Here is a 23,263-nt window from a genome sequence, read left to right as displayed (position 1 = left end):
CCTCTGGCTCACTCTTTCGCTTTTCTCAGCCCCAGCATGTTTGGCATTTTTGTGTAGAAAAATTGAAAATTGCTTTTTTCGTCAGCAGCCCCCCTTTCGAAGCCCCCTACCCCAGCCACCACCACCCCTCCCTTTGTCCTGCTATCTGAGGCAACTTCATCTTTCCAATTTTCTACTATTTGGCTTTGTTACCCATCCCCAGTCCCTTGTTGTTGTTGTTATCTGTGAGTTTTTCATATGAAAATTTAATTCCGCTCAAACCCCGCACCACCCACTCAACTCGGCGCCCCTCCACCACCCCCTCCGCACTCAGGCATTTCCCATGCGAGCTAATTTAAAAATTGTTGTAATTTTTTCGCTTTGCTCTTTTGGAATTTTTGCAATGCGCGACAAAATGATTTATGTCGCTGCCTGGGCGAAATTAAAAATATTACAAAAAGCCACAGCAGCAACAACAATGTGAACACATTTAAATAACATAAAAAAAATATAGGTATATATTTGTGTATCTGTACATTTGTGTATATGGTGTCACTTGAAGCTTTAAAATGAAATTGTTGCCGTGTGGAAATTTACGTTGGCTTTTCTCAATTTTTATGCCCAGCAATTTCGAGCAACTGCAGCGGTGGCTGGAAAAAATTTAAAATAAAATACATAAACCGCAACAATTTTTCAACATTTTGCACGTGTAAATTTTCCAATTGGTTGAACGCGCCAAATGAACGAAGGGGAAAAAGTTGCACAAATGGGTAGGAAAAACGAAGGGGGCAAAATGTGTGGCGGCCAAAAAAAGGGGGGTGGTTCGAGGGGCGTGTCTCTCTTATTAAAGGTCTATCTGATGGATTCATTTGGACAATTCTTGAGGCAGGTGAGCAAGTTTTTTCTTTTCGTCTGGCAGAGTAATGGTTGAAAATTATGGCGGAATATGAAATTTGCATAGGCTGTGGGAAACCCTTTTGGGGTGGCCCTAAGAACTGGAAAACAAGTTGGGAAAACAGGTATTCTATCTGTCTCAGTATTGCTCTTCATCGCTCATCATATTTTTGCATTGCCGACGGCAATTTATAATCCAGTGTTAAGAAATGTGTTAAAGCGAACATAGAGCTATAAACAGTTTCTTAAAGAGCTTGTATTGGCTTTCCATTCATTTATTTCAATTGTATTTGTAAAATTAAAGCCAGACTGCTAAGGAAAAAAAAAACAGAAAAATGTTGTTAACCCAAATTGCATTGGCATTTCATCTCTGCAATCTTTCATTTGGTTTTTCCCCTCACTCTTTTTTCTTGGCTTTTTGTGTAATTATTCACATGCACCGAATGAATTTTTCCATTTTTTTTTTTTTTGCAGCTTGCCACGATGGCCGGAAGGTGGCGCTGCTGCAGCTGCTTTACGAGCACAGAGCAAAAAAACAACAGAGCAGTTATCTATTTTGTTGCACTGTTTTTGCAGTTTTGTTGGCATTTTCCGCTGCCGTTTTCAGAGCATTTTCCAGTTCTTTTTTTTTCGCAGAGGAATTTTGTTGTTTGCTTTTGTTTTAATTTAAATGAAAAAGCTTTTCGCGTAGTTATGAAAATAATGGCTGCCAAAAAGGGAGAATATTCCGTATATATGTGTGTATGGAGCATGAAGCCAGTTCTAATGCATTAAAGCACACTAAGTGGTTTTAGTTGGGGCTTTGGAAAGCAAGGCCTTGAAGCGTTTCGCCCGTTTTTCAATAAAAATCCAGAGCCACACCTCGAACATGACTTGTAACTTAAGCTATGGAACTCGGTTCCTTCAGTCCTGTGTCATCAGTTTTGGCGACATCCTTTGGGATCCGCATATCGCTTTACACTTGAAGCGAATTTGAAAGTCTGGATCGGTCCGCTCGTAACTCTTCTGACTCCCGCCTCTTTTCCCCTTTAGCCTGCCCACACACAAGCTCTTCTCATTGGCCTTTTTATTTTTTTTTCGTATTCTGTTTTTTTTTTTATCCGGCCCGCGACTAATATAAACGTACAATGGACCAACTTAAGCTGAAATGACAGTTGCGACATGTTTGCGTAGGCGTGTGCGATCTCCCATACGGACAGACATACGGACACGCGGACGGACGGACAACGACCCAAGACATCCAGACATACTATACAGACCAGCAAATGTTTTGGTATTAATTTTTCTTGTTGTTCCTTTGAGCATCTGGCCCCTGAATCTCTGGACTTCATGCTCCCCTTGGCCTCTGCTCAAAAAAAAAAAAAAACCCACCAGGCCAACTGACAATAAACTTTATCGCATTCATGTGAATGCACTTTATGACACCTAACCAGGCAACAGAACAGGCATTCGAAGGTGGAGAAACTTGTTTACCTGCCCGCAATTTCCACGGGCCGAACAAAGAATTTCGTTGCGGATTTCGAAGGCAATTTTTGCACGACTGATTTGAATTGAAAGACTTTGATGAGCTCTACATGTGGGTAAGGATATAATATGTAAGTGCAGAGAGAGAAAAAAAGAAATGGATTTTTAAGGGTAATATACATTTCTGTTCGCCTACACTTACAAATTGATTTCTGTTTGCAGTTCTTTTAATACTTTACTACTGCAATAATAGTGAAAGATCTAACAAGCTAGTACAGAGATGTCAAGTTTACTATCCAAAGACAATAAGGATATTGTTATGCATTTTTTCGCCGTGTGTCAATGGGCATTTTGTGGTCGTCTGGCTGACTCGTGACTCGTGCAATTTCAGTCGTCCGTTTGACGGTCACGTGACCCTAATAAATCACAGAATTAATGTTACGTAAAATGGAGTTGGCGTTGGCCGAAGTCCTGTGGAGTCCTGGATCGCAGAAGTACAGAGCTCAGGACGAGGTCCTTTCGCTGCGAAAGCCACCACCGTTGAGTGGTTAAACTATGCCGGCCGGAAATTGAAAAACGTTTGCGGCATTTCTGATAAGCCCAAGAAGAAGAGGGAAACTACATTTTCCCGAGAAATGTAACTTAAAGATCAACTGGTTAATTTCGGAAATTTAAAAATGTTCATACGCCATGTTAACCAGCACTGGCACACAGAGAAAGAGAGGGAGCTAGCTGCGTCGACATTACGGCCATTAAAAATACCCAAAACGACAACGACAATTTCCTCATTATCGTAAAATTTATTCAAGCAAAATAAATTCATTGGTCGTTAACCTTGACACTGATTTTCTTTTATTTTTCCCCGACTTTCTGGGTGTGTGTGAGTGCGCATAAAACTCATGCTATGACGCGTGTTAAATAGTCGCCTGTCAACTGGGGAAAACTTTGGCCCGCCAGCTGTAAAATGATTTTTCCCGACGGCACAGCTCCATATCGCCTCAAGTTCGACTACATTAAGTGTAGGCACAGACAAACAAATTGTGATTACGGGCAGAAAGGCGGCAAAGCCAAAGCTTTGCAGAAAAAAAAACTGAGGCTCAAGGAATCTGTAAACCAAGCATGACTTTCATTATTTTCTTTGTCTGGTTACCAAACTACCAAAAATAAATAAAATGGAATGACGCCAGTAAGTATGCTACAATAATCGATACGAGTGTGTGTGTGCGAGCTCTTGTTGTTTTTACTGCTCGACTGCGTTTTTCCGCACACAAACGCACAAGCGTACAACGCACACACACAGACACAGGCTTAAAAGAGAGCGATTTGTCATGGGGCTGCCACGAGTTTTCGGGGGTTTTGCATTTTCCCCAGACATTTGCCCCGCGGCTGTTTTCGGTGGCTTAAAGTGTTAATGTATCAGTTTGGCATTGTTTTCCACAATTTATGCACTGAGAACTTGTTGAATACCTTGCGGACTTATGGCCAACTTGAGGACAAATATGGCGCCCAACTTAATTTAATTTTATACCCAATTCACATGTAAAATAGCAACACCCAGACCTATTATAACCCCGGTATATATCTAATTTATGGCTGTGACAAAGGAAGGCCAGAAATAGCAGCTGAAGGGATAAATAAGCGGAAAAAACTAGAATAAAGAAAAGCTTTTTTCATCCCAAAAGCTAGCTAGCTGTATACGTTTGTGTGGCAGCTGTCTGTGTGCGTATTGGCGAAAACTCCGACCAACTCCGACTGCCTTTCCATTCATTTTGCTCTCCCTACATTTTCCTCCCAAGCTGTCGTCGTCATTTCGTTCTTTATATAAAGCCCGAGTGGAGCCAAGGAAAATGCTCCGGCACACACACATAGATTTTATATTTTTTCTTTTTCCCTTTTTTTTTGCTCCTGGCTTTTTTCTAGTATTTTTCTACATTTCTTTTATTTCCACTCAGCAGAAAAAATTCTTATACACAAGCGTTGCGTTTTCTACAAGTTCACAAGTGTGTGTGTGCTGGGAAAAGCTTTGCTCTCATGTGTGTGAGTGTGCGAGAGCTGGAGCAGTCAGCTCAGTTTTCTTTTGAATGATTCGATGATTTTAAGCGCCTGCGTTATATGAAAACCAATCGCATCAAAGCACCCCATTAAATTTCATCGTCAGGCATATATCCTTGCCGCACACACACACAATGGGGCCACAGGACACAGCTGCTGCTAGCTGATATCCTTGGCTCCTGGCTGGCTCCTGGCCACGTCTGCATCTATTCCATGGACGTATTCGTCTGTCTAAGCCCAAGGCAACCGTTGTATGCTGTGTGTTTTCTATGTGCCGGGGAAATCCGTCAGAAAAGCGCAGCCGCTGCAGCTGCTCCTTCAGACTTCCATCTAGATCCCCCCACCGCCCACCGCACACCCCCCACCCCATCTCGACGGCTTTTCCATTTCCCATCCATTTCCACCAGCCCCTCCCACTCCATCATTATGTGCTGACGGCGTAAATGGCTCTATCAGCACATTGTGCCTTTGGTGCCTCTGACATGTGAGCCTTCGAACTCTCAGCCTTTTGCGAATCGGGCTTAAAGCTTAGAGCGCAAATTTCGAGGCAATTTAAAGTGCTGCTAATGGCTTTATAGGAGCCACAAAAAGTTGGAGAAGAAAACGTATAAATTGCAAGTCATACTGGGGAGTGGAAGTTACAGGCAAAGCTGTCTAACTTGAATACTTTAAGCTGACATTAAAACTGTTTCTTTAAATAATTTATTTATTGAGTATTTTCTGATCCAGAATTGACTAAACATTTGAAATTTTTTTTTGGGTATAAAATTGCTTTGGAGATTATTAATAATGATATATTTTAATATTTAAAGTGCTCAACTGACACCTGTTAGGGTGTTTAATCATAATGCCTGACTGTAGTTCGTGCGTAGCGAGGGACGCCTGTAGTTTTTGGACATGTACAATATAGTGGCTATATGCACATAGTCGCACAGTCTATCACTGGCAAACGCCGCCATCTTCTGGCGCTCGTCGTTTGCTTTATTTGCAGTTGGTTCTACTCCATCTCTTATTTCGCCTGCTGGCCCCATCTTCTTCTGGCTTTTCTTTATTCCCCTCCCCCCACCCTATATATATAAGTTTTTTTTTTTTGATGGCAAACATTTAATGGGTTTTTCAGAAAATTGCATTTTCTTCTTTGGCACTCTTTAGCCTTTTTGTTTAGCTGCTACTTTGCAGTGGAAAGTGGTAGGGGGTGGTGGGTGGATTGTGGGTGAATTGTGGGTGGTGGTGGGGCTACGTTCCCAGTCGCCGTTGTTGTTGTTGCTGCTGCTCATGACCATGGCTGCCATATTAGATTTTGAATGCATTTCCGCTTTTTGCCGCAGCGAGCTAAACTTTTGTTCGCCATGTTGGCTCTGCCTTGCCAGCTTTCAATCCTTCTCTTTCGCTCTCGAGCACCCGTCTCTCTTTCGCCCGGACTGGGAAATATTTTCCACTGACTGACAGCTGTGCAAATGGGCGGCAACAAGGACGAGGAGGCGTACTGCAAGTTTGTCTATCTTCGGCTTGTTTTTGCTGTTGTTTTCGTTTGTATGTGGGCAGAGCGGGAGTTTTTGGGTGGGTTGCATTAAAAGTTTGTTTCATTTCCCTCTTATTTTTCCTTTTGCTTTTGTTTGATGGAAAAGTCCAAGTTGTTGCGCAAAAGTTTTTATGCAAGTTTTGCTATTTTGGCAAATGGATATCCTTCTGCTACTCCAACTTCTCAGCTCCGCATTTCCCCCTTCGATTATGCTGTGGGCGCGCTATCTATGTTACTTATATGAAAGTTGGTCAGACATATAGCACGCCATATATACGTGCATATGTATGAACGCTCTATATACATACGAGCTGAGCTTGCTATTGGCAAGAAGTTTAATCAAAGTTTTCCCTTGCAATACGGAGGCAAAAATAAATTAAATAGAGAATTAATGCAGAGAAAGAAAAGCTCTGCCCTGTGCTGTTTATTATTATATTTTATACAAAAGTGCTTTAAAAATGCAGTAAAATGGTACTCCTTTCCTACTTTCAAATTTAAAATTGGTTACCAACATTACACGGGTGAAAATTCCCAGTGTTTTTGTGTGCACGGAATTCCCAGCAGAACACACCTTCAAGCTATGCTGGTAAAACAAAAACCACTGCATATTTCAGGGCGCAGGCTGCATATGCAAATGAAACATTCCACACATTCCCCCAGAAGGCAAAAGGCCATTAAATGTCAAACCCGCAGACACAAAAAACAAACAACGCTTCGGCAAACATTTTCCAACCCGTTTTCGTTGACCAAATTAAAAAGCCATTTGGGCCCAGCGAAGCCAACCGACTTTTGTGCCAAGTTACCTTTTTGGCTGGCGGCAATTTATAATATGCTATTATGCTATTACCATTTGGAGAAAAACACAACCGGTTGATGGGTTTTATGAGTGCCAATCAAAGTTCATCGATTATGCGACAGCAGTTCGTCTGCTTTACAGTTTTCGATTTGGTTTTGGATTTCGATGCGGATTCCGATCCGAAATGTGAGGCATATCTTTAACGATTCTCAACGGCACTAAATCTTCAAGGACAGGGAGCTGAAGTGAGTTAATCATGAATGATTTAACGAGTCGTAGACCATTTAATTGCCATTCAGCTCGGACATGACAGCAATCGGTGATTAAAGCCAAACGAGACACAAAATACAAAAATAAAGAGCGACACCAAATTGTGTTCGATTTTTTAACGACTTGACAAAGTCATTTAAGGAATTTCTTTTGACAATTTTGATCCGAGTTTCCTTCTCATAGCCGATGGGAAATGTATCCGGCACCTGTAAGTTTGTTGGTTTTTCGGGGGCAGCAGCACGCGCCATTTGGCTGGAAATTGAAAACGTGTCCAACATCGAGCCATCAATTTTTAAACAGAAGTAATCACTTTGTAAACGCCGAGCGGAGAGGAACAAAAATAAATATTCGAGCATATCCTCTGGGGGTTGACTTGGGCTAAGCCGGAAAAACCAGCGACCAGGGACTAGAGTCCTGCAAGTCCTTTGGTCCTTTTCGGTCCTTGCCTCTGCTACGTATGGTATGTATTAACCCTCGACAAGTGCTCCTCAAATTTCTGGGGTTCGCTTCGCTTGATTTCCAAATTTCTGCACGTAACAACGTAAAGTTGCAGAAATTTTTATACAATTTGTTGCATGCATAATTCACGAGGACAACAAAGTTGGGAGGGACCTCTGGATTTATGTGGGTTGCGTCTGGCTAAAGAACTTTCGGTGACTGTCGAGGAATTATGATGAGCCAGAGCATCAAAGAAAGTGACTTAAACGGTTTGGGTATTCAATTGGGGGAAAGTAATGGTCCAAGTGAGATGTACACAGAGAAAATAATGTTTATGCTTCGAAATAAGCAAACCTCATTGCCTGACAGCCAATTTAGAATATATTTTTCATTATATTGATTTAAAGCTTAAACCCCAAGTCGGAGCTATTATGGCTAATTGATGGCACAGCAAATAAAATCGAAAATAAAGAAATTCGAATCCCAGGCGATACAGAAAACTGAGACCCCATCAAACAACATTAAACCACGTTAATCTATCGAAACGAGCGCCACCATTTGTCTGCCGGCTCAAACACACACGTTTTAATTGCTGTCCGCACTAAAATTGAAAAAAAAATCATAAAAATTAAAAAATCCAAATAAGCTAGAAATTTATTAAATTCTCATTTATCAAATGCCATAAATCACGACGCGTCTGCGTCGTATTTTGTGTTTTATTCCAAATGATCTATCAACAGTTGCCATTTCGATGGCTATTCGCTCACTTCAGACGCTTTTATGACTAGCTAATTTGGTTTGTTTTTGATTTTGATTTGTCAGTTTATTGTGACTGGCTGTCAATGATTCGCTCTCGCTTTTCTGCTGGCTCAATGAACTATAAAAAACTAATGTTTCAGAGCTTCGCTAACTGTGCTCCTGACAAGTGAATGAAAGGCCGAATGATGATGTCAATCTATCAAGTACACACACACCCCTTTATTTTTTCTGACCACACCATCCACTCAAACACACACCGACATACACACACACCTCTGGGCCTGTCAACTTTTACTTTCCGCATGACCTTTGCTAAACTGTCAAAATTTGTTGTCAAAACGTGCGATGTTGCTGCTGTTGCCGCCGTGCTGCGATGTTGCTGCTGCTCTGCTGCTGCGTTGTATTTGCATTTGACAGCTGCTGTCGGACGTCCGCTGCCCTCACATATATTTTCGCACTTTTGCAGCAGACGCAAAACGCGGCTTTGAACTACTAAATCATTTTTGACAGTTGGCAGCGAAGCCGGGGAAAGCCCCCAGTTGCTGTCTCTTTCGCCCATGACCTTGAGAACCGTTACACTCGCGCAGACTTACACACACACACACACAGCCAGACATTTTTATTCCGATGGTGTAGCCTTTGTTTATGCAATAAATTAAAAGCAATAATTTTTCATCTTGAGCCAACAGCAGCAGCAGCAGCAACAGTTGAAAGTTCGCCCGCTGCGGCGCAACAACATTAATTTTACACACAAACACATGCCGAAAGAGAGGGCTATACCTATGGGTGGGAGCGGGAATGAGACGGGCTCGCACAAAGGGAAAGAGACGGGGCATTTGATAAAGTACCGCCATGGCAATGGCATTGTTTTTAACTCGCTGCGACTGCGCTAAAAGCGAAAAAAAAGTGCAGAAACAATAATTCAACTTGTGCTCCACATACACAGCCATACACCGGGGGTACGAATATGCCCGGATTGCAGGTTCAACGGACGCTTTGCGCCTGCGCAGGGTTAAACAAATTGCAGCTGTCTCCCTCTAAGGCGACCGGCCCCTCTCCCTCGCACTGCCTGTGTGCCATTAATTCTAGCGCTTGCCGGCTTGTTTGACAGTTCTGACAGACGATTATTTAAAGTTGTGCTTAAACGCCCGCTCGCTGTCTCTGTCCCATGCTCTCGCTGTCTCTTTCAGCTCTTGGCCATGGCCCACGGGCTGTCTGCCATCCGCCACCGCCCACGCCCTCGGGGCACGCCCCCCGCACTGCCACCGCCCAAGGAAATAATACAAATTACACTTTTGGCATATTGCTCGGCTGCTCTCCTTTTGGCCAGCCTAAAATAAAAGCCCTGTTTTGTAGGTTAGTGGGTCTTTCGAACACTGGTTTGCACAGCGAAAAGGTGATGCAGAAATCGGACATCGATGTGGTTTGTTTTCGAACACGGATATGAAGATGGATATCGTGGATATGGTCATGAAACAAGGATAACTTGTTTAAAGGAACAAAATAATGTGTAATGTACACTACATTTTTTCGAGTGCAAGAAAAACAATCGAATGTGAGTTACATTTGACCGGCCCTACACTTGCCTTTTAACGATTTAAATGCTCTGGCACGCCATTCCTCAATTTAACGCATCATAAAGAGGGGAAAACTGCATCCTGGGCTGGGATTTTACGACCCAGAGGAGGCTGCTTAGCCAGCAAAGAAGAAATATAAAAAAAAAACAAGAGTGCAGAGCACAGAGTACAGAAAGAAAAGCCCCACATGGAGGGCCGCTCGCCGATCATAAATCAAATTTCAATTCACGTGCCGGTCGCTCGACCATTCGTTTTTGCCTCATGTTCATTAATGAAAGCGAAATGCGCTTATATAATGCCATAATGCCGCGACTATCGGCCCTCGGACATCGGACATCGGACATCATCAAAACTGCCACTGATTTTCGCAGCGCAAAAATTGGCACAAGTTCATCATCATCATCTGTCCGTTGTTGTATTTTTTAACTTTTCAGTTTGTGTTCTTTTTTTTTTCTTTCAGTGGGCGTGGCCCACATGCACGTTGAAAGCTGAGGAGACCGCCGATGTTCAATTTATGAGCCGCAGACAGTATTTCGTCCCCAACCGCAACCCTCGAGCTCGCCCTCGCCCCCTTAATCGATTGTAGTTTTTAATTAAAATTTAACTTTATAATGATTTTTTATCAGCTGTCCGGTGCGCAGTCTGTTTAAGTCTAAATTAAAAAGAAATTTCTCATTTTAAAAGATCGCAGAAACAGGAAGCCGCAGCCGTGAGCAAAGTGGGCGTGGACCGGGCAGGAACGTGATCGCGAACAGGATTAGTGACAGACATCAAAGAGCCCATCAAGCCCAAGAGACGCAGGAACTGAGGCACTAAGGAACTAAGGAACCGATCTATATCGATGCCCTTGGCCATCGGCCAAATTTTGATTGATGTGCGAACCGAAGGGCAGCACGTGTTTCGCTTCAGATCTACAACTGACTATGAAACTTAAGCTTACGACTAGCAATCTACTCTATAGGTACTGATATAGAAGTGTTAAATGACTTAATGTGGAATGCGACTTACCATCATATGTTAGTTCTGAAGGATTGAGTGATGATAAGAACTTACCATCTGCAACGAGAAGAGAGTGGGAAGGTAAATTAATTTCAATTAAAGCTGTCCGCATGCATTACAATAATTATCAATAAATTGCAGTTTGTGATTAACCAGCTCAGCTAATTTGTGGATGTTTTGAAAAAAAGTATACTATTAAATCATTTTGTTTGTCTTTGGATGCAAACCAAATCAGTACACATTCAAAGCAGGTAAACCATTTTTATGTGGGGTATTAAAAACTCAGATATGTTTTCCTGTTTTATGTTTACACCACCACCCTCGCACCCCCCTATCCATAAATGGAGCATTAAAACGCTTAATTACGTGCGTTTTATTGTTGCTGCCATTGAACAATATAGTTTTTGTGCAGGTTTTTGTTTGCCACCTTGCTGCAATTTTTGGTTTTCCTGCCGCGTTTCATTCTACACGCATGTGTATATAGTATAATTTTTTTGGTTTGGTGCTTGATTAATTTTATTATTGTGCAGCATTTAATTTAATACGCATTGCGGCGCATAATGTACAATAATTATTTTAAATTCACTTTGACAAGCGCACACACACGCAGTTACATACATATACATACATATATGGGCATATCTCACCCACGCTAACCGCTTTCATTTCCCTGTTAATGTTAATTTAATATTTTTACATTGTGCTCGTGTTTTAATTTTGCCTGCGGTTTGCCATGTTTGTTCCTGCTGAAATTGTTGAACTTTTTCGCTTATTTTTACGCTTTTGTTATCACAAAACAAAAATGCAAATTAACGCAGAATCCTCTTCTGCTGCTTCATCTCTTTTTGTATTGTTAATTATTTATGGCTGTCATGGTAAACTTTTTTCATTTTTTTTGCTCTTAATTTAGCCGTGTTTTATCTTTTTGCCGCATTTTATTTCAATAAATTATTAATTCTTTTTTAATTTCTTTCAAGTGATTTTTTGTGACATTTTATGGCAATTTTAAGACCGTAAGCATTTGCAGTCAGTTCGATTTAATTTGCTTTCCAAAACAAATTAATCCCTTAAAAAAATCCCTAAATATCCCATAGAATTCTTCCCTATTTCCGTTTGCTGTAACGTAAGCCGGATCTTAAATTTATTTTTTTGGCCCAGCTGGAGTTTGTTTTTAGTTTTATTTTGTTTTTTAGTTTGTTATAAATAAATCAACGATAATTAACCTTCTGCAGCGCGTAGAAATAATTTTACTGTCAATGTTGTCACCACTGACAGTCGAACATCTTAAATCATTTGTGTTGTTGTTGTGGCTCTGTTTCTTTCGTTTTTTGTGTTTTTTCCTTAGGTTTTTTCCCGCTGATCAGAAAACGAAATTAAAAAGCGCAACAGCGACGGACACTAAACACGGCTAAATGATCAACGCGCCCCGAAAATGCCAAATGCGCCAAATGAAATGCCAATTCGCACTCAATTGGAGGTAGCATTGGCGGACTGGCGACAAAACACCTCTGTCTTCTTGGGTCTCCTCTGTCTCCGTCCCTGTCTCTTGCTCTGTTTCCGTCACTTTTGTTGTCCGATCAGAGAGAGAAAGAAACTATATAACAAGTATTTGGTGATGTTTAGTAACAATAGAAGACCCACCGGAAATATCAAATAGCTATTTTAAATAAACGTGTTAGGAATATTGCACTCTGTTTCTTTTTTTTTTAGCATTTTACTCAAGAGTTACTAGTGATTTTCTCTCTGTGCATCCCTTCTACCTGATGCGTAGACGTCAAAATGCCGTGGTGGCAATTAAATGCCTTCGACGCTCATTGCCAACGCCTCAGTCTCGAATTGGACTTTGACTTGGAGTCGGCGGAGCTCCGGGAGGAGTCCACTCTGTGGATTGGAGTAGAGTGTAGAGTGGAGTGGTGTGGTGTGCTGCCCCGTTTGGGCTGCTTTACTGCCCAGTCCGTCCTGGTGTCCACTCCACCCCACCCTTTTCCACCTGGAGATTCTGGAAAGTCGGAGCACCGCTCGGCCACAAATAACGCCCAAATATGGCGCAATTTCATTCGCAACGCAACGAATCGATTGCCGATGCCACCGCTGCTGCTGCTGCTTTCAATTCGATGCGTTTCGATTTATTTATCACCTGTCGTTGAAAATTGAAATTGCATTCGCCTCGAGACTCGAGGGTTTTTGCCTTAGTTTCATTTCAATGCGATTCGATTCGATTCGTTTCATCTTCGTCTCCTTTTCAGCTTCTTCTGTGTTGGCCAGGTAATCATTGTCAACAATTAATGAACAGCCCCATTGGTGGGCGTGGCAGTCGTTTAATGAACAAACCACCGAAGAGGCGGTGGTGCTTTTCTTTTTTTCCGTATTTTTTTTCTGCTTTTCATATTTTATTTCGCTGTCCAGATATTTATAAATTAGCCCAGGCCTTTTCCTATTAGAATGGCCAAAAAACTCATCAGCATAATGTAAGATGTTGTGTTGCTCGGGGCGATAATGAGCCATAATGGCGCTGGCCAAGGAGTTCGGGGAGTTGGCCAAGAGAAAAGGGAAAGGGGAAGGGCAAGGGAAAGGGGGCAGCGGTAGGATGAGGGTCCAAAACTGGTTCGAGCCCGCTGCTCTTAAGAGCTCTTAATGCCGCCGCATGTATATGCTGTTTCCACCTCTGCTTTTTGCATATTTAAAAGCTTGATTCCGTTCAGACCGAACATTGATCGACTAATCAGCAAAAGGCTAAGATCCACGGGTGGGGGGTGGTGGGGCGGCATCGGGGTGCACTTCTTATCAATGCACTTTGCCGTGCTACACGTAAACTTACTTTAAACGCGCCAAACTTTTCATTGGCGATAAGAAGGGTAACCTCCGCCGAATCCCTGCCTATAGACTGATAGTACTACATTGAGAGAAAACCGAATATAATATGGTATAATAGCCAAATTCATTAGCCATTTGCTAATGCCTTCTTATAAGTATTGTATAATACTTTTTTCTGAGTGCAGCCATTGATTGGCATCATTTTTTATGTACTTTGCATGCGCCTGGAAAGTTGCACTTGATTGGCAGGGAATTGAGCTCGGCAGGCAGCACTTGGCCACTTGGGCACTCAGGAGCGGAGTCATTAGAGCGGCAATTGGCCAGGGCCAAAAGGCTGAGCGTGTTCGTGCCGGCGGCGTGCGCTTCAACGCTTTAGTCTTGGCCACATCGCTCCATGGTCGCCGATTTTCCTCTCGATTCCAATGGCTGGGAGTCTTTGGCGTATAGACCACAGTCTGGTCTTGTGGCATGCGGACTTTTGTAGCAGACAAAATTGTCGACAAATAGTTTACACAGGCATGAAATTTTGCTGCCCCAGCGAGCAACAAAAGAATGTTGTTGCTCGTGGCGCAGTTGTTGTTGCCGTTGCTGCAGTTGTTGCAGGAATGTTGCAGCAGCAACATGCAACACAAAGCTTTTGGCAAACGAAAGGCGAGTGGAATGGGTGCGGATTTTGCGGATAGAGACAAGTGCAACATGATAGCCCACCTATAGCACCCACACCCACAACCACCCACCTGCCACAAAATGTTTAATTAAATTATGTGAGCAGAGAGCGGAGTGCGCGAAAGCTGCAGGATTATGCATTGTATGCGGTCATTAATTCATATCAAAAGGGTAATTGAAAACCGCATAAATTAAACAACAGCATGCAAAAAACCAAAAAAAATATGCCTATATAAAACAGAGCAATCAGTTTTTTATTCAAATTTCTTTCTCTGTTATCCGCTGGGGAATGTGCAACGCGCTACTTTGATATTTGGCTGCATTATAGTTTAATCTTATTAAAATATTTATTTTATTAAAATATGCATGCAATTTGTTAATTTAACTGCTGCGTTTGCTGTTATCCACCGCCACTCCCACACGCCGCCTATTATTTTATTTATGCAGCACTTTTCTCTTTGATACCCTGGAATGCCATAAAGCATTTGCATGTTGCATGCTCAGAGTAAATAGTTATATTTGAAACATATGTTACTTTTTTCAGATAAATGACTTTCAAACTAATTTTCTAATCTGGCTTACTATATTATAATGAAATACGTTTGCATAAAACCAATCGATCTAATGAGGGTATTCCACCAATCGACAGCTGTTCGAATAGCGCTCTCCATTTTTTTTAGTTGGTCATCACTGATTTCGTGCTTTTATTGTGGCAGCCACTGCGCTTAATTGCATTTTGTATATGAATTAATGAATTTTTTATCAGCAACAATGCACCTACACACACAGAGAGACAGATGTGCTATATAAGCCTCTGCTCATGCATGTTTTATTTATTTGCTGCCTTTTTTCGTGTATTTTTTCTTGTCACGGCGCCTGATAATGCAATGAAAACAACAAATGCGCCAACCGCAGAGCTCCACATTTTTTTCGCATTTGTTTTAATGCATTTTTTGCACCGCTGCGAATATTTAATTTCATTTGTGGTAGTCCGACCAATAAAAGCCAACCAACCAGGTATAGACATAGTGCCATTTCGTATGTAGGCCGGTTAATCTTTTCAATACTACTGCCACTGCCACAGCGAAATTCTCCAAGGAGTCGGACATTTACCATATCATTAACAACTAGGCTCGTATCGGGCCGTTAGGATCGTATTATAGATCTAGATTCCCTAGAAAAAAAAGGGTTCTGCCCCGAGGCCGCAAAGTTTCCTTATTGTGTTTCATTAAAATGCAATTAATATAGGCTTTCAGCACATTCTGACGACTTTGGGGACTCGAAATGATACCCGGCACTAGCAGCAAATTAGGGTGCGCCTATAATTAATAACAGTTTCAATGAAGATAAGCGGGGGAAGTGGCGGGGAATCGTGAAGCATTTCATTAACTTTACATTACATATTATACGAGCCGAAGACCCGAGGCCGCTGCAATTGTCCCAAAAACTCGGCCAATGGACACGTGTAAGCCCTATGCACACAGAAGTGCACGCAAGATTACACTGCGAGAAATTCAAATGAATGGCCACTAAAATGCTATTAGGAACTAAGGCATTATTTCTCTGACAGTTTTCCCGTCACATCATTTATTTTTTACCGTGCAGAAAGGGATAGAGAGTGTTTTGTATGAGTCAATCCATTAACGTTTTGATAAAAGATCTTTATGACGACACTCGAAGCCACGCCGGCAATCATCATCATCAGCCGAAGAGCTGAGGCCACTGAAATGGCTTTGGTACGTGTTGTTGCCCTGGCCAGCAGAGAAAAGACAACCAACGCACACACGTTGGGTGAAAAGTAAATGCGTTTAAATGCGTTTACATTAGGGCCCGAAACAAAGATACAAATATGTGTGCTATATGTGGATATAGGCACATAATGCAATGGAAGACGGAGCACCCTAATTGCTCTGAGTCGTGCCGTGATGACCAAGGACAATTATTACATTACACTTGTAATGGCATTATTAATGCCGTTCGGTGCGATTGTTTTTACGCCATTTCCCAGGCGATAAGCCAGAAATAAATCTCTATTGGCGACTTTACGACCGCCAAAGGCCAACACTCACCCACCAAACGTTCATAGTTCCTTTTTACGACTTTTTAATAGTTCTCACATAGATTTTATAGATCTCTGCCCCGAAGCTTTGATGGGCCCCCATCCCCCGCTATTTGTTGTTCTTACTTCTGGCCAGAGCGCATAAAATTGATTTCCTTTTCCCGGTTTCCCGACTCGGGCGTTTACTACTTTCTGGGCTGTCATAAAATTTATGTTTATGTCGTAAAATTTAGTTCGATTTTTTGCCCTTTGAGCAGTCGATGTGCGTGTTTCACTACCCCTCCTTACTGTATTCTGTTTTCTGTTTTTCTGGACCACACCAGGTGTTTGCAAAGGGTTTTCCCGCACAGACTCAGAGACAACGCCAAAAAAAAAGAGGAGTAATACGCAACTTTTCCGGCCAAGAAATTGCCGCCTGCTTGATATAAACAAACGACAGACATTTATTTTTATTACACACCTTTTTTGGAAGATTTTTTTTTCTTTGCTTCTGCGAAGGGTGACACTTTGGTAGTAGATTCTAGTTATTCTAATGCACATTTCATAGGCAATTCCAAATTAGGCAATGTTTGGCAATGTACTCGCACCCCAACCACCCACCCTCAACATCAAGGTGTGGCCTTGGGTTGGGTGGGTGCTAACTTTCCCTTTTCTCTGCGGAAAACGGAGCTGTTCTGTGGGTTGCCTCCTTATAAAAAAGTAATTTTCTCATTCGAGGCTTTTTGTATATTAGAAGAAATGGCTTTATTTATTTCTTATTTCTGGGCGTACAAGTGCGAAATGAGGAAAACTTTTTGCCGCCAGCTTTCACTTCAGTTTGCTCTACTCTACTCGCTTTTCGTTTATTTCACTTGAGTATTTTCTTTTTCTGGTTGGGCGCCCGTTAAATTGGCAAGTTTGTTGTGCTAAGTTTTTGGGGTCTCTCGCTGCCACTCGAAGCCCATAAATAAGACGCACAAATTAGAAATTATGTGCGCATTTAAATGTGAAGAGGAGCTCCGGTTCGCTCCCCATTTCTCCGGCTCTGTCACTGCTCCATATGTTTTTGGGCCAACTTCGGCAAGCTAATGAAATGGCAGTGGGTTGCCTTGGCCTTTTAGTCAAACTCAATGAATATTTGAGGAGCCTGCAAACGAATGGTTTCGCCAAAAAAAAAAAAAACCAGGGAAAAGAAATGAAAGAAACAAAAGTATAAGTACGAAATGGAACTTTTGTGCCACGGCGCCATTTGGCGCTACAAAAGATATTTTTCCATTGAAAGCGTTATATGGCCCGGCGAAAAAGTTGTTTAAATTTAGCACAAGACACATGTGTGTATACATCTCCTCCGTTCAGTGGGTGTGTATTTGCCGGGAGGGGGCGAAGGGGCTTACAAGCCCCAGAAATTCCGCATTTCGCATTTCTTTGTGCTGATTCTTACTTTATTTCGCGGACCGGAGACAATTGCCTCGGAGATGACTCAAAATTGCAGACAGTTCAATGATCATCGCTGGTTCCTTGCCCTCGTGATAAACACTTTTATCAGACCATTTGCATCGCCCAGAAGTCCATTCCATTCGACCCCCTTGAGTTTCCCTCTCATTTTCCAAGCTCGCTAATGTCGTTTATCATTAGGGCAGGCTAACCTACAATTTCCATAGTTCTCTATATGTATAAACATACCTATATTTACCACAATTTTCTACACAATTTTCCCTAACCATTTTCGGGCACAATTTTCCTCCTGTTGACGCTAGATAATTTCCTTTTTTCGAGGGCAGCGGACGAACGCATTACAAAATGTCAAAATTTCCTCACAAAACGCCCCCGACACGCTCCAACCAGGTGGGCGGTTTCTTCTTCTTGGTAGGGGAAGGGTGGGTGCTTCGTTAGTTAAGTTAAGTTAGTAGGTGGCATAACAAAACAAAACACAACAAAACCGAGAGGCAGAGTTGGTCAGGTGAGCACAGAACCGCCGACCGACCACGCCCATCATTCAGCCACAAGGCGCATAATTTGTCATTGAATGTTTGCCCAGGCAAACGGGGCGGGCGGTGATTGGGGGAGGGGCTGCTGCCACGCCCATTGCGGTCAGTGGGCGCAGGGCGAAGACTACACTTAAAGTATGCCGAGGTGTTATCAGACCCAATATCCAATTGAATATAAATCATATCCTGAAGTACATCCAAATATCCTAAACATTTTCTAAATAATCTTTTTTAGCTATGAAATTAATTTAGATTGCAGTACTATTTGGTATCGCATTTTCTCTCACTGTAATCTTCGGTGTTTCGGTGGCTTTGTTTTCCAAACGAACAAACCGAAAACAAGGCCTCTTCAAGGGGGCCGTGGATAATGCCGGTAGTGGGCGTGGCCGGTCGAGAGGTTGTTGGCTAGCCTGCCCAAAACACGAGCGGCTTAATTTGCCTGTCTGGGCATTTAAAAAGCATTTAGCATACAGTGGAGTCCTTACGAATAGGTCCACTGCACTATGAGCATATTTTTGAAGTTTAAATCAAAAAGTAGGAATTGAAGTATTATTATATTAACCATTTCATAGCATATTTTTTTCGGAATATAGATGATCTGATTTCCCAGCGCGTTCCCTCCGGACTTCGTTGCCATCTCCGGCGTATCTCATTGATTCTGGTTTCAGCGAAAATGAGAGGTCGTCAGGGCTCACAGCACAATCGTACCCGCACTCGAGCTCCAAGAGAGAGAGCCGTATAATTATAATTGCTGATAAATGCCTCGTACTAATAAACACTAGGCACCACGATGGGGCATTTAGAGGATGGGGCGGAGGGGCATGTGTCAGATCGGGATTGGGATCGGGACGTGTGACGCTAATGACACTTGGCTTCGTCGGGCAAAAATGAAATGATTTGTGTGAGAGATTGCATGCCGCGCAGTGATTTGTGATTTGTGTGTTGAGAAATGCAGTTTTAAACTGCAAAACTGCAAATCTGGCAGCTTGATAAGCTCCGCCACTGTCATCAGCAGCATACGGCACTTGATAGCTCTATTAATGGCACGCCACCATCGTGCCATCTCTTTCGCTTATCGTATGCCCCTCTCTTTCTCGGATGCAGTTCAAAGAGACAGCGAGACACCGAAATGAATGCGAAAATAATGAATAATAAAAGTCGGGAGTACATGGTTTTTAATGTTTCCTTGAGAATGAATAGCATTGAGGTTAATGCGGGGGGACAGAAATTAAAAAAAATACTTATCTCTAGCTGACTGCCTCTTTGTCTGTTTGTCTGTCTCTTTCTCAAGCGGTATGGCCATCTCTCTCGCCGACTTATCACTTGATGGCTTCAGTGTTCGTCCGGCTGTTACTAATTTATGCAACCGCCAGTGTGGCAGATCCATAACTATATTACGACGATAAGTGTAAAGCTAGACAAATTTCAAGTCAAAAGCGACCACCCATGAAACGCGATTCCCAGCGAAAGAGATGGCAATACGAGTGCTGTGTGCGAAAGAGACGGCTCGGAAGTTTGCATTTTGTTCGGCAATCGGGAGTTCTTTGAGCAACCCTCAAAGTCTTTTTTGGTGTTGCTTGTTTGTCAACTCCCGGCGACCTTCCGCCTCATCCTCCCGAAATTTTCAGGAACTCCCAGTGCTGGTGTTGATGATTCCGTTGATGTGAGGGTTACCCCGGGAAGATTCCGGCCTGACTGCCGGGAAATTCGATGCGCATTCTATTCATTGGCGTGTCGGTCCAGAAATATGATAATGCGCCGCACCGCACCACACCGCATTGGAGGAAAAAAAGCAACAGTCAGTTCGTAAATTTTCATTGTAAAATAAGAACAAGTCCCGTCACTCGTTGAGTTTGCTTTTTTAGGGGATGAAGATGTATTGCCCTTTGTGCCGTTTGACGTAATGTTACATAAGCTCTCCTTGGTCCTGGTCCCCCGACTATTGCCATATTTCCCCCACCGCACCGGAGTCCTGTCCTCATTATGAAACATCGCATTGCTGTTTCAATTTTTACGAGTGCGAATGCGAATCAACCCGAGCGGAATCCCAAACGTGCAGCAGCTGGTCTGGCACGTTTTGCCGGATTCTAGGGGTTAGGGATTCCTATTCCGATTCGGAAATATGAATATGCCTAGTCCTATGCCAAAAGGATAACCCCGAACAGATATGGGCAATTTCTGCCAGCACAGCACAAAAGGTTTTTTCTTCGTTTTCGTTAATGCGTAAAATTTTAATTTCAGTTTTTGTCGATCGCTGTCTGGGAAATTCGTGTCAGCATTTTGACAAAAGAGTTAAAAAGTTGTGGGAACGCTAGAAAGATGGATCAGCAGATAATATGGGGTGTGAATTATGATTGGATGTCATATGACAGCTGTGAGTTTTAGGGGAATTTAAAATATTCAAATTATTCAATGAGAATTCTAGAACCTTTTACGATATTAGAGCAAACTAACCAACGACTTGTACGAAATAAAATTATCTAAAATCAAAGCGTGTTTACTTCCTTACCCAAGACAAAACGAAGAATACAATTAAAAGTGGGTGGGGTGAGGAAAATGCTTTCACATCACAAAAGACAGAGAAAACTCTCAGAGCGAAATGCCTGAGAAAAACTGTCAACGCCGAGGGAAAGGCCCAAATGGAAATTGTCTAATTGTGCGTGGTAAGATAACAAAGCAGAGTTAGAGCTTCCTGTTATTGTTATGCCTCTTGTTGCTGTGCAAAACTCATGCCATCAATGTAAATAAGCTAGAACAACAGGGCATCGGCCAAAGATAATCGCCTTAGTTGGGCTACAAAAAAAAACTGGGAAAAAGAAAATAAGTGCACTTCACAAAGGTCGGGTAGGATTTAAATGCCGCAGTGACAAAAACAAGCTGCCATCCCTCCCCTTCTGATTTGGTTTTGTGCGAGAAGGATATGTTTTAAAATTGTAACAATTGGCAATTGTGTGGGTCTTGCGGCTTGACGAAACTTCCCGAGCGGAAAGGATAACACGCACTTTTCGACCCAACCCCCATGAAAGTTAATTTACGTCACGCAGCATTTTCAATCAATGTCAGCGGGGCGGAGGGAGAGGGGTTCCTTTTTTTTTGTCGGTGCAAATGCAAGGGGTTGCTAAAGGACCACCCGTTGGTTGTGTTTATTTTCATTTCCAATTTTATTTCCCTGACCCCACGGCTGATCTCGTTTTGATTTGCATTTAAGAACGACACTTGACGACTCGTCAATTTCGCCGTGTAAATAAACAGATTGGGCTTTAAATTTGAGTATCGCTTGGCTCTTTAACGCCGCATTAGCTCGTCACTTTGAAATATGTTTTTTAATTGAACTCAGAGCGAAGTTGATGAGGGTGCTGTATGTGTAATTACAGGGTCTGCGGCTGTCAGTTAAAGTATTTTCGGTTTTATAGGGAAATCTATCTCGAAGTACACCTATAATTAAAGACGAAAAGTATCTTTAAGTTCTGAAGGGGCATGCCCCTTTTTCCCTGACCTCTGCACCGCGCACAATTTATGGAAATTTTCAGGATGCGCATCCTTGTGCACTGAGCTCTCCGCTGGCTCTTTTTTGCCCTTCCTTACTTTTCTTTGTGCTCTCGGCTGGGGCATGAAATTCCTGTCAAAATTGATAAAAATCACATTTTCCATTTGAATAACATTTTACGAATTCGTGCATAAAATTACGACAGAAAAATATTCCCTTTCTTCTGCAGTGGAATTTCTGCAGCTCGGTGAATATATACTTATTCTTGGCAACCGCATTCCACCGCCCTCGGTTGCCTTGTCTACTTAAAATGTGGAAAATATCTATTTGCTACGCCCGAAATACGAGACGCAAATTTCCGAGTGGCAGTAGGGAAATGGAAAAGCGGCGAGGAGGTGCTTGCCATTTTCTTATCGCTCGGAAAACAAGAAGGGGAGCGGAGCGGAGGCTGCGGTCCCGAAAATTAACATGGAAATTTTGCGCGCTGCTAGAAATTATTCAACTGTAGATAATTTCTATTGAGTGCTCGGGAGTGCACAACTCGAACTATGCCGAAATTTAATTTGTCTACAAAGTCAAGCGACGTGTAGATAAATCAATCAAAATGGCGCGCACACACGACCACACAAAACGTATAAATATATATATTCTCGATGTACGAGTATATACTCGCATATCGGTGGAACTCACACACAATCGTTAAAGTTGCTGTTCGGCGCGCTTTAAAGTTTTTTTCGAATTTGACGTCAACGTCAATGGATTGGCTGCGGAACGCCCCCAACTCGGTGGAGCACTCTTCAAACCCCTCCCTTGTAGTGCACGTGAAAAAATAGTTGAAACTTGAGATAATTTGGTTTTACTAAACATATTCTAGCAAGCTGTCTTAAAAATACTTTATTTTTAAGTCAAGCCATTTGGTAATTTCGCGTCTACTTTTTTTCAGTGTCCCAATTCTTTTAGCAGTGAAACTGCATTATCACCTTGGGGCCCCCCACTCAATATTCGTTTTTTCCATATATATTTTTTTTTTCATTTTCTTGAGAGCAAACGACGAGTGGCCTAGAGTGTCTTTTTCGAGAGCTGTTTTGGCCAGGTCTTTTGTTTTTTTCGTTGCCGCCATACAAACAAAGGGGAAAACAACGCACTTGCGCTCTCCGAGGAAATAAAAATACAGAAACAAAATATTATTTTTGCCTATCACCATAAATAATTCACCTGACTTCCCCCCCTGACCGACCCACGACGGCACACGAGATCTTCAAAAAGAAGCGCCAAGTGCAAAGTCAGTCGCACTCGAAAAAATATTGAAAAAGCAACAACAAGGCGAGGAGGGAGGAGTGTGGGGAAAATACTAAAAAATACACATAAAACTCTTTGCCGGCTGAAGTGGAGTTTGGAGTGGTGGGTCTACTGGGCTCCAGGTTCGGAACTCCAAGACAGGCAGTCTAGGGCCTCAAAGGCCGAAGATCCGAAGGGCTGTCCCTAGGAAAAGTTGTTGTTTCCTCTCCACGCAGTTGGCA

At 42.4% G+C, this 23,263-nt stretch overlaps 1 protein-coding gene across 2 annotated transcripts in view; it reads right to left on the bottom strand.

Annotated features, from left to right (window-relative positions):
• LOC6606944 (homeobox protein homothorax) overlaps positions 1-23,263 on the bottom strand; it is a 102,004-nt gene that overhangs the window by 26,286 nt on the left and 52,455 nt on the right. The window contains exon 8 of one of the 2 annotated variants that reach the window (XM_002031702.2): positions 10,760-10,807. In XM_002031702.2, coding sequence (XP_002031738.1) covers positions 10,760-10,807 — 48 coding nt within the window. The remainder of the gene's footprint in view (positions 1-10,759; positions 10,808-23,263) is intronic. The other variant, XM_032722038.1, reaches the window with a different exon arrangement.

Source organism: Drosophila sechellia, chromosome 3R, assembly GCF_004382195.2.
Source record: "Drosophila sechellia strain sech25 chromosome 3R, ASM438219v1, whole genome shotgun sequence".
Taxonomy (NCBI): Eukaryota; Metazoa; Arthropoda; class Insecta; order Diptera; family Drosophilidae; genus Drosophila; species Drosophila sechellia.
Note: the sequence above shows the minus strand (reverse complement) of the source record. Positions and strands in the feature narration are given on the sequence as shown.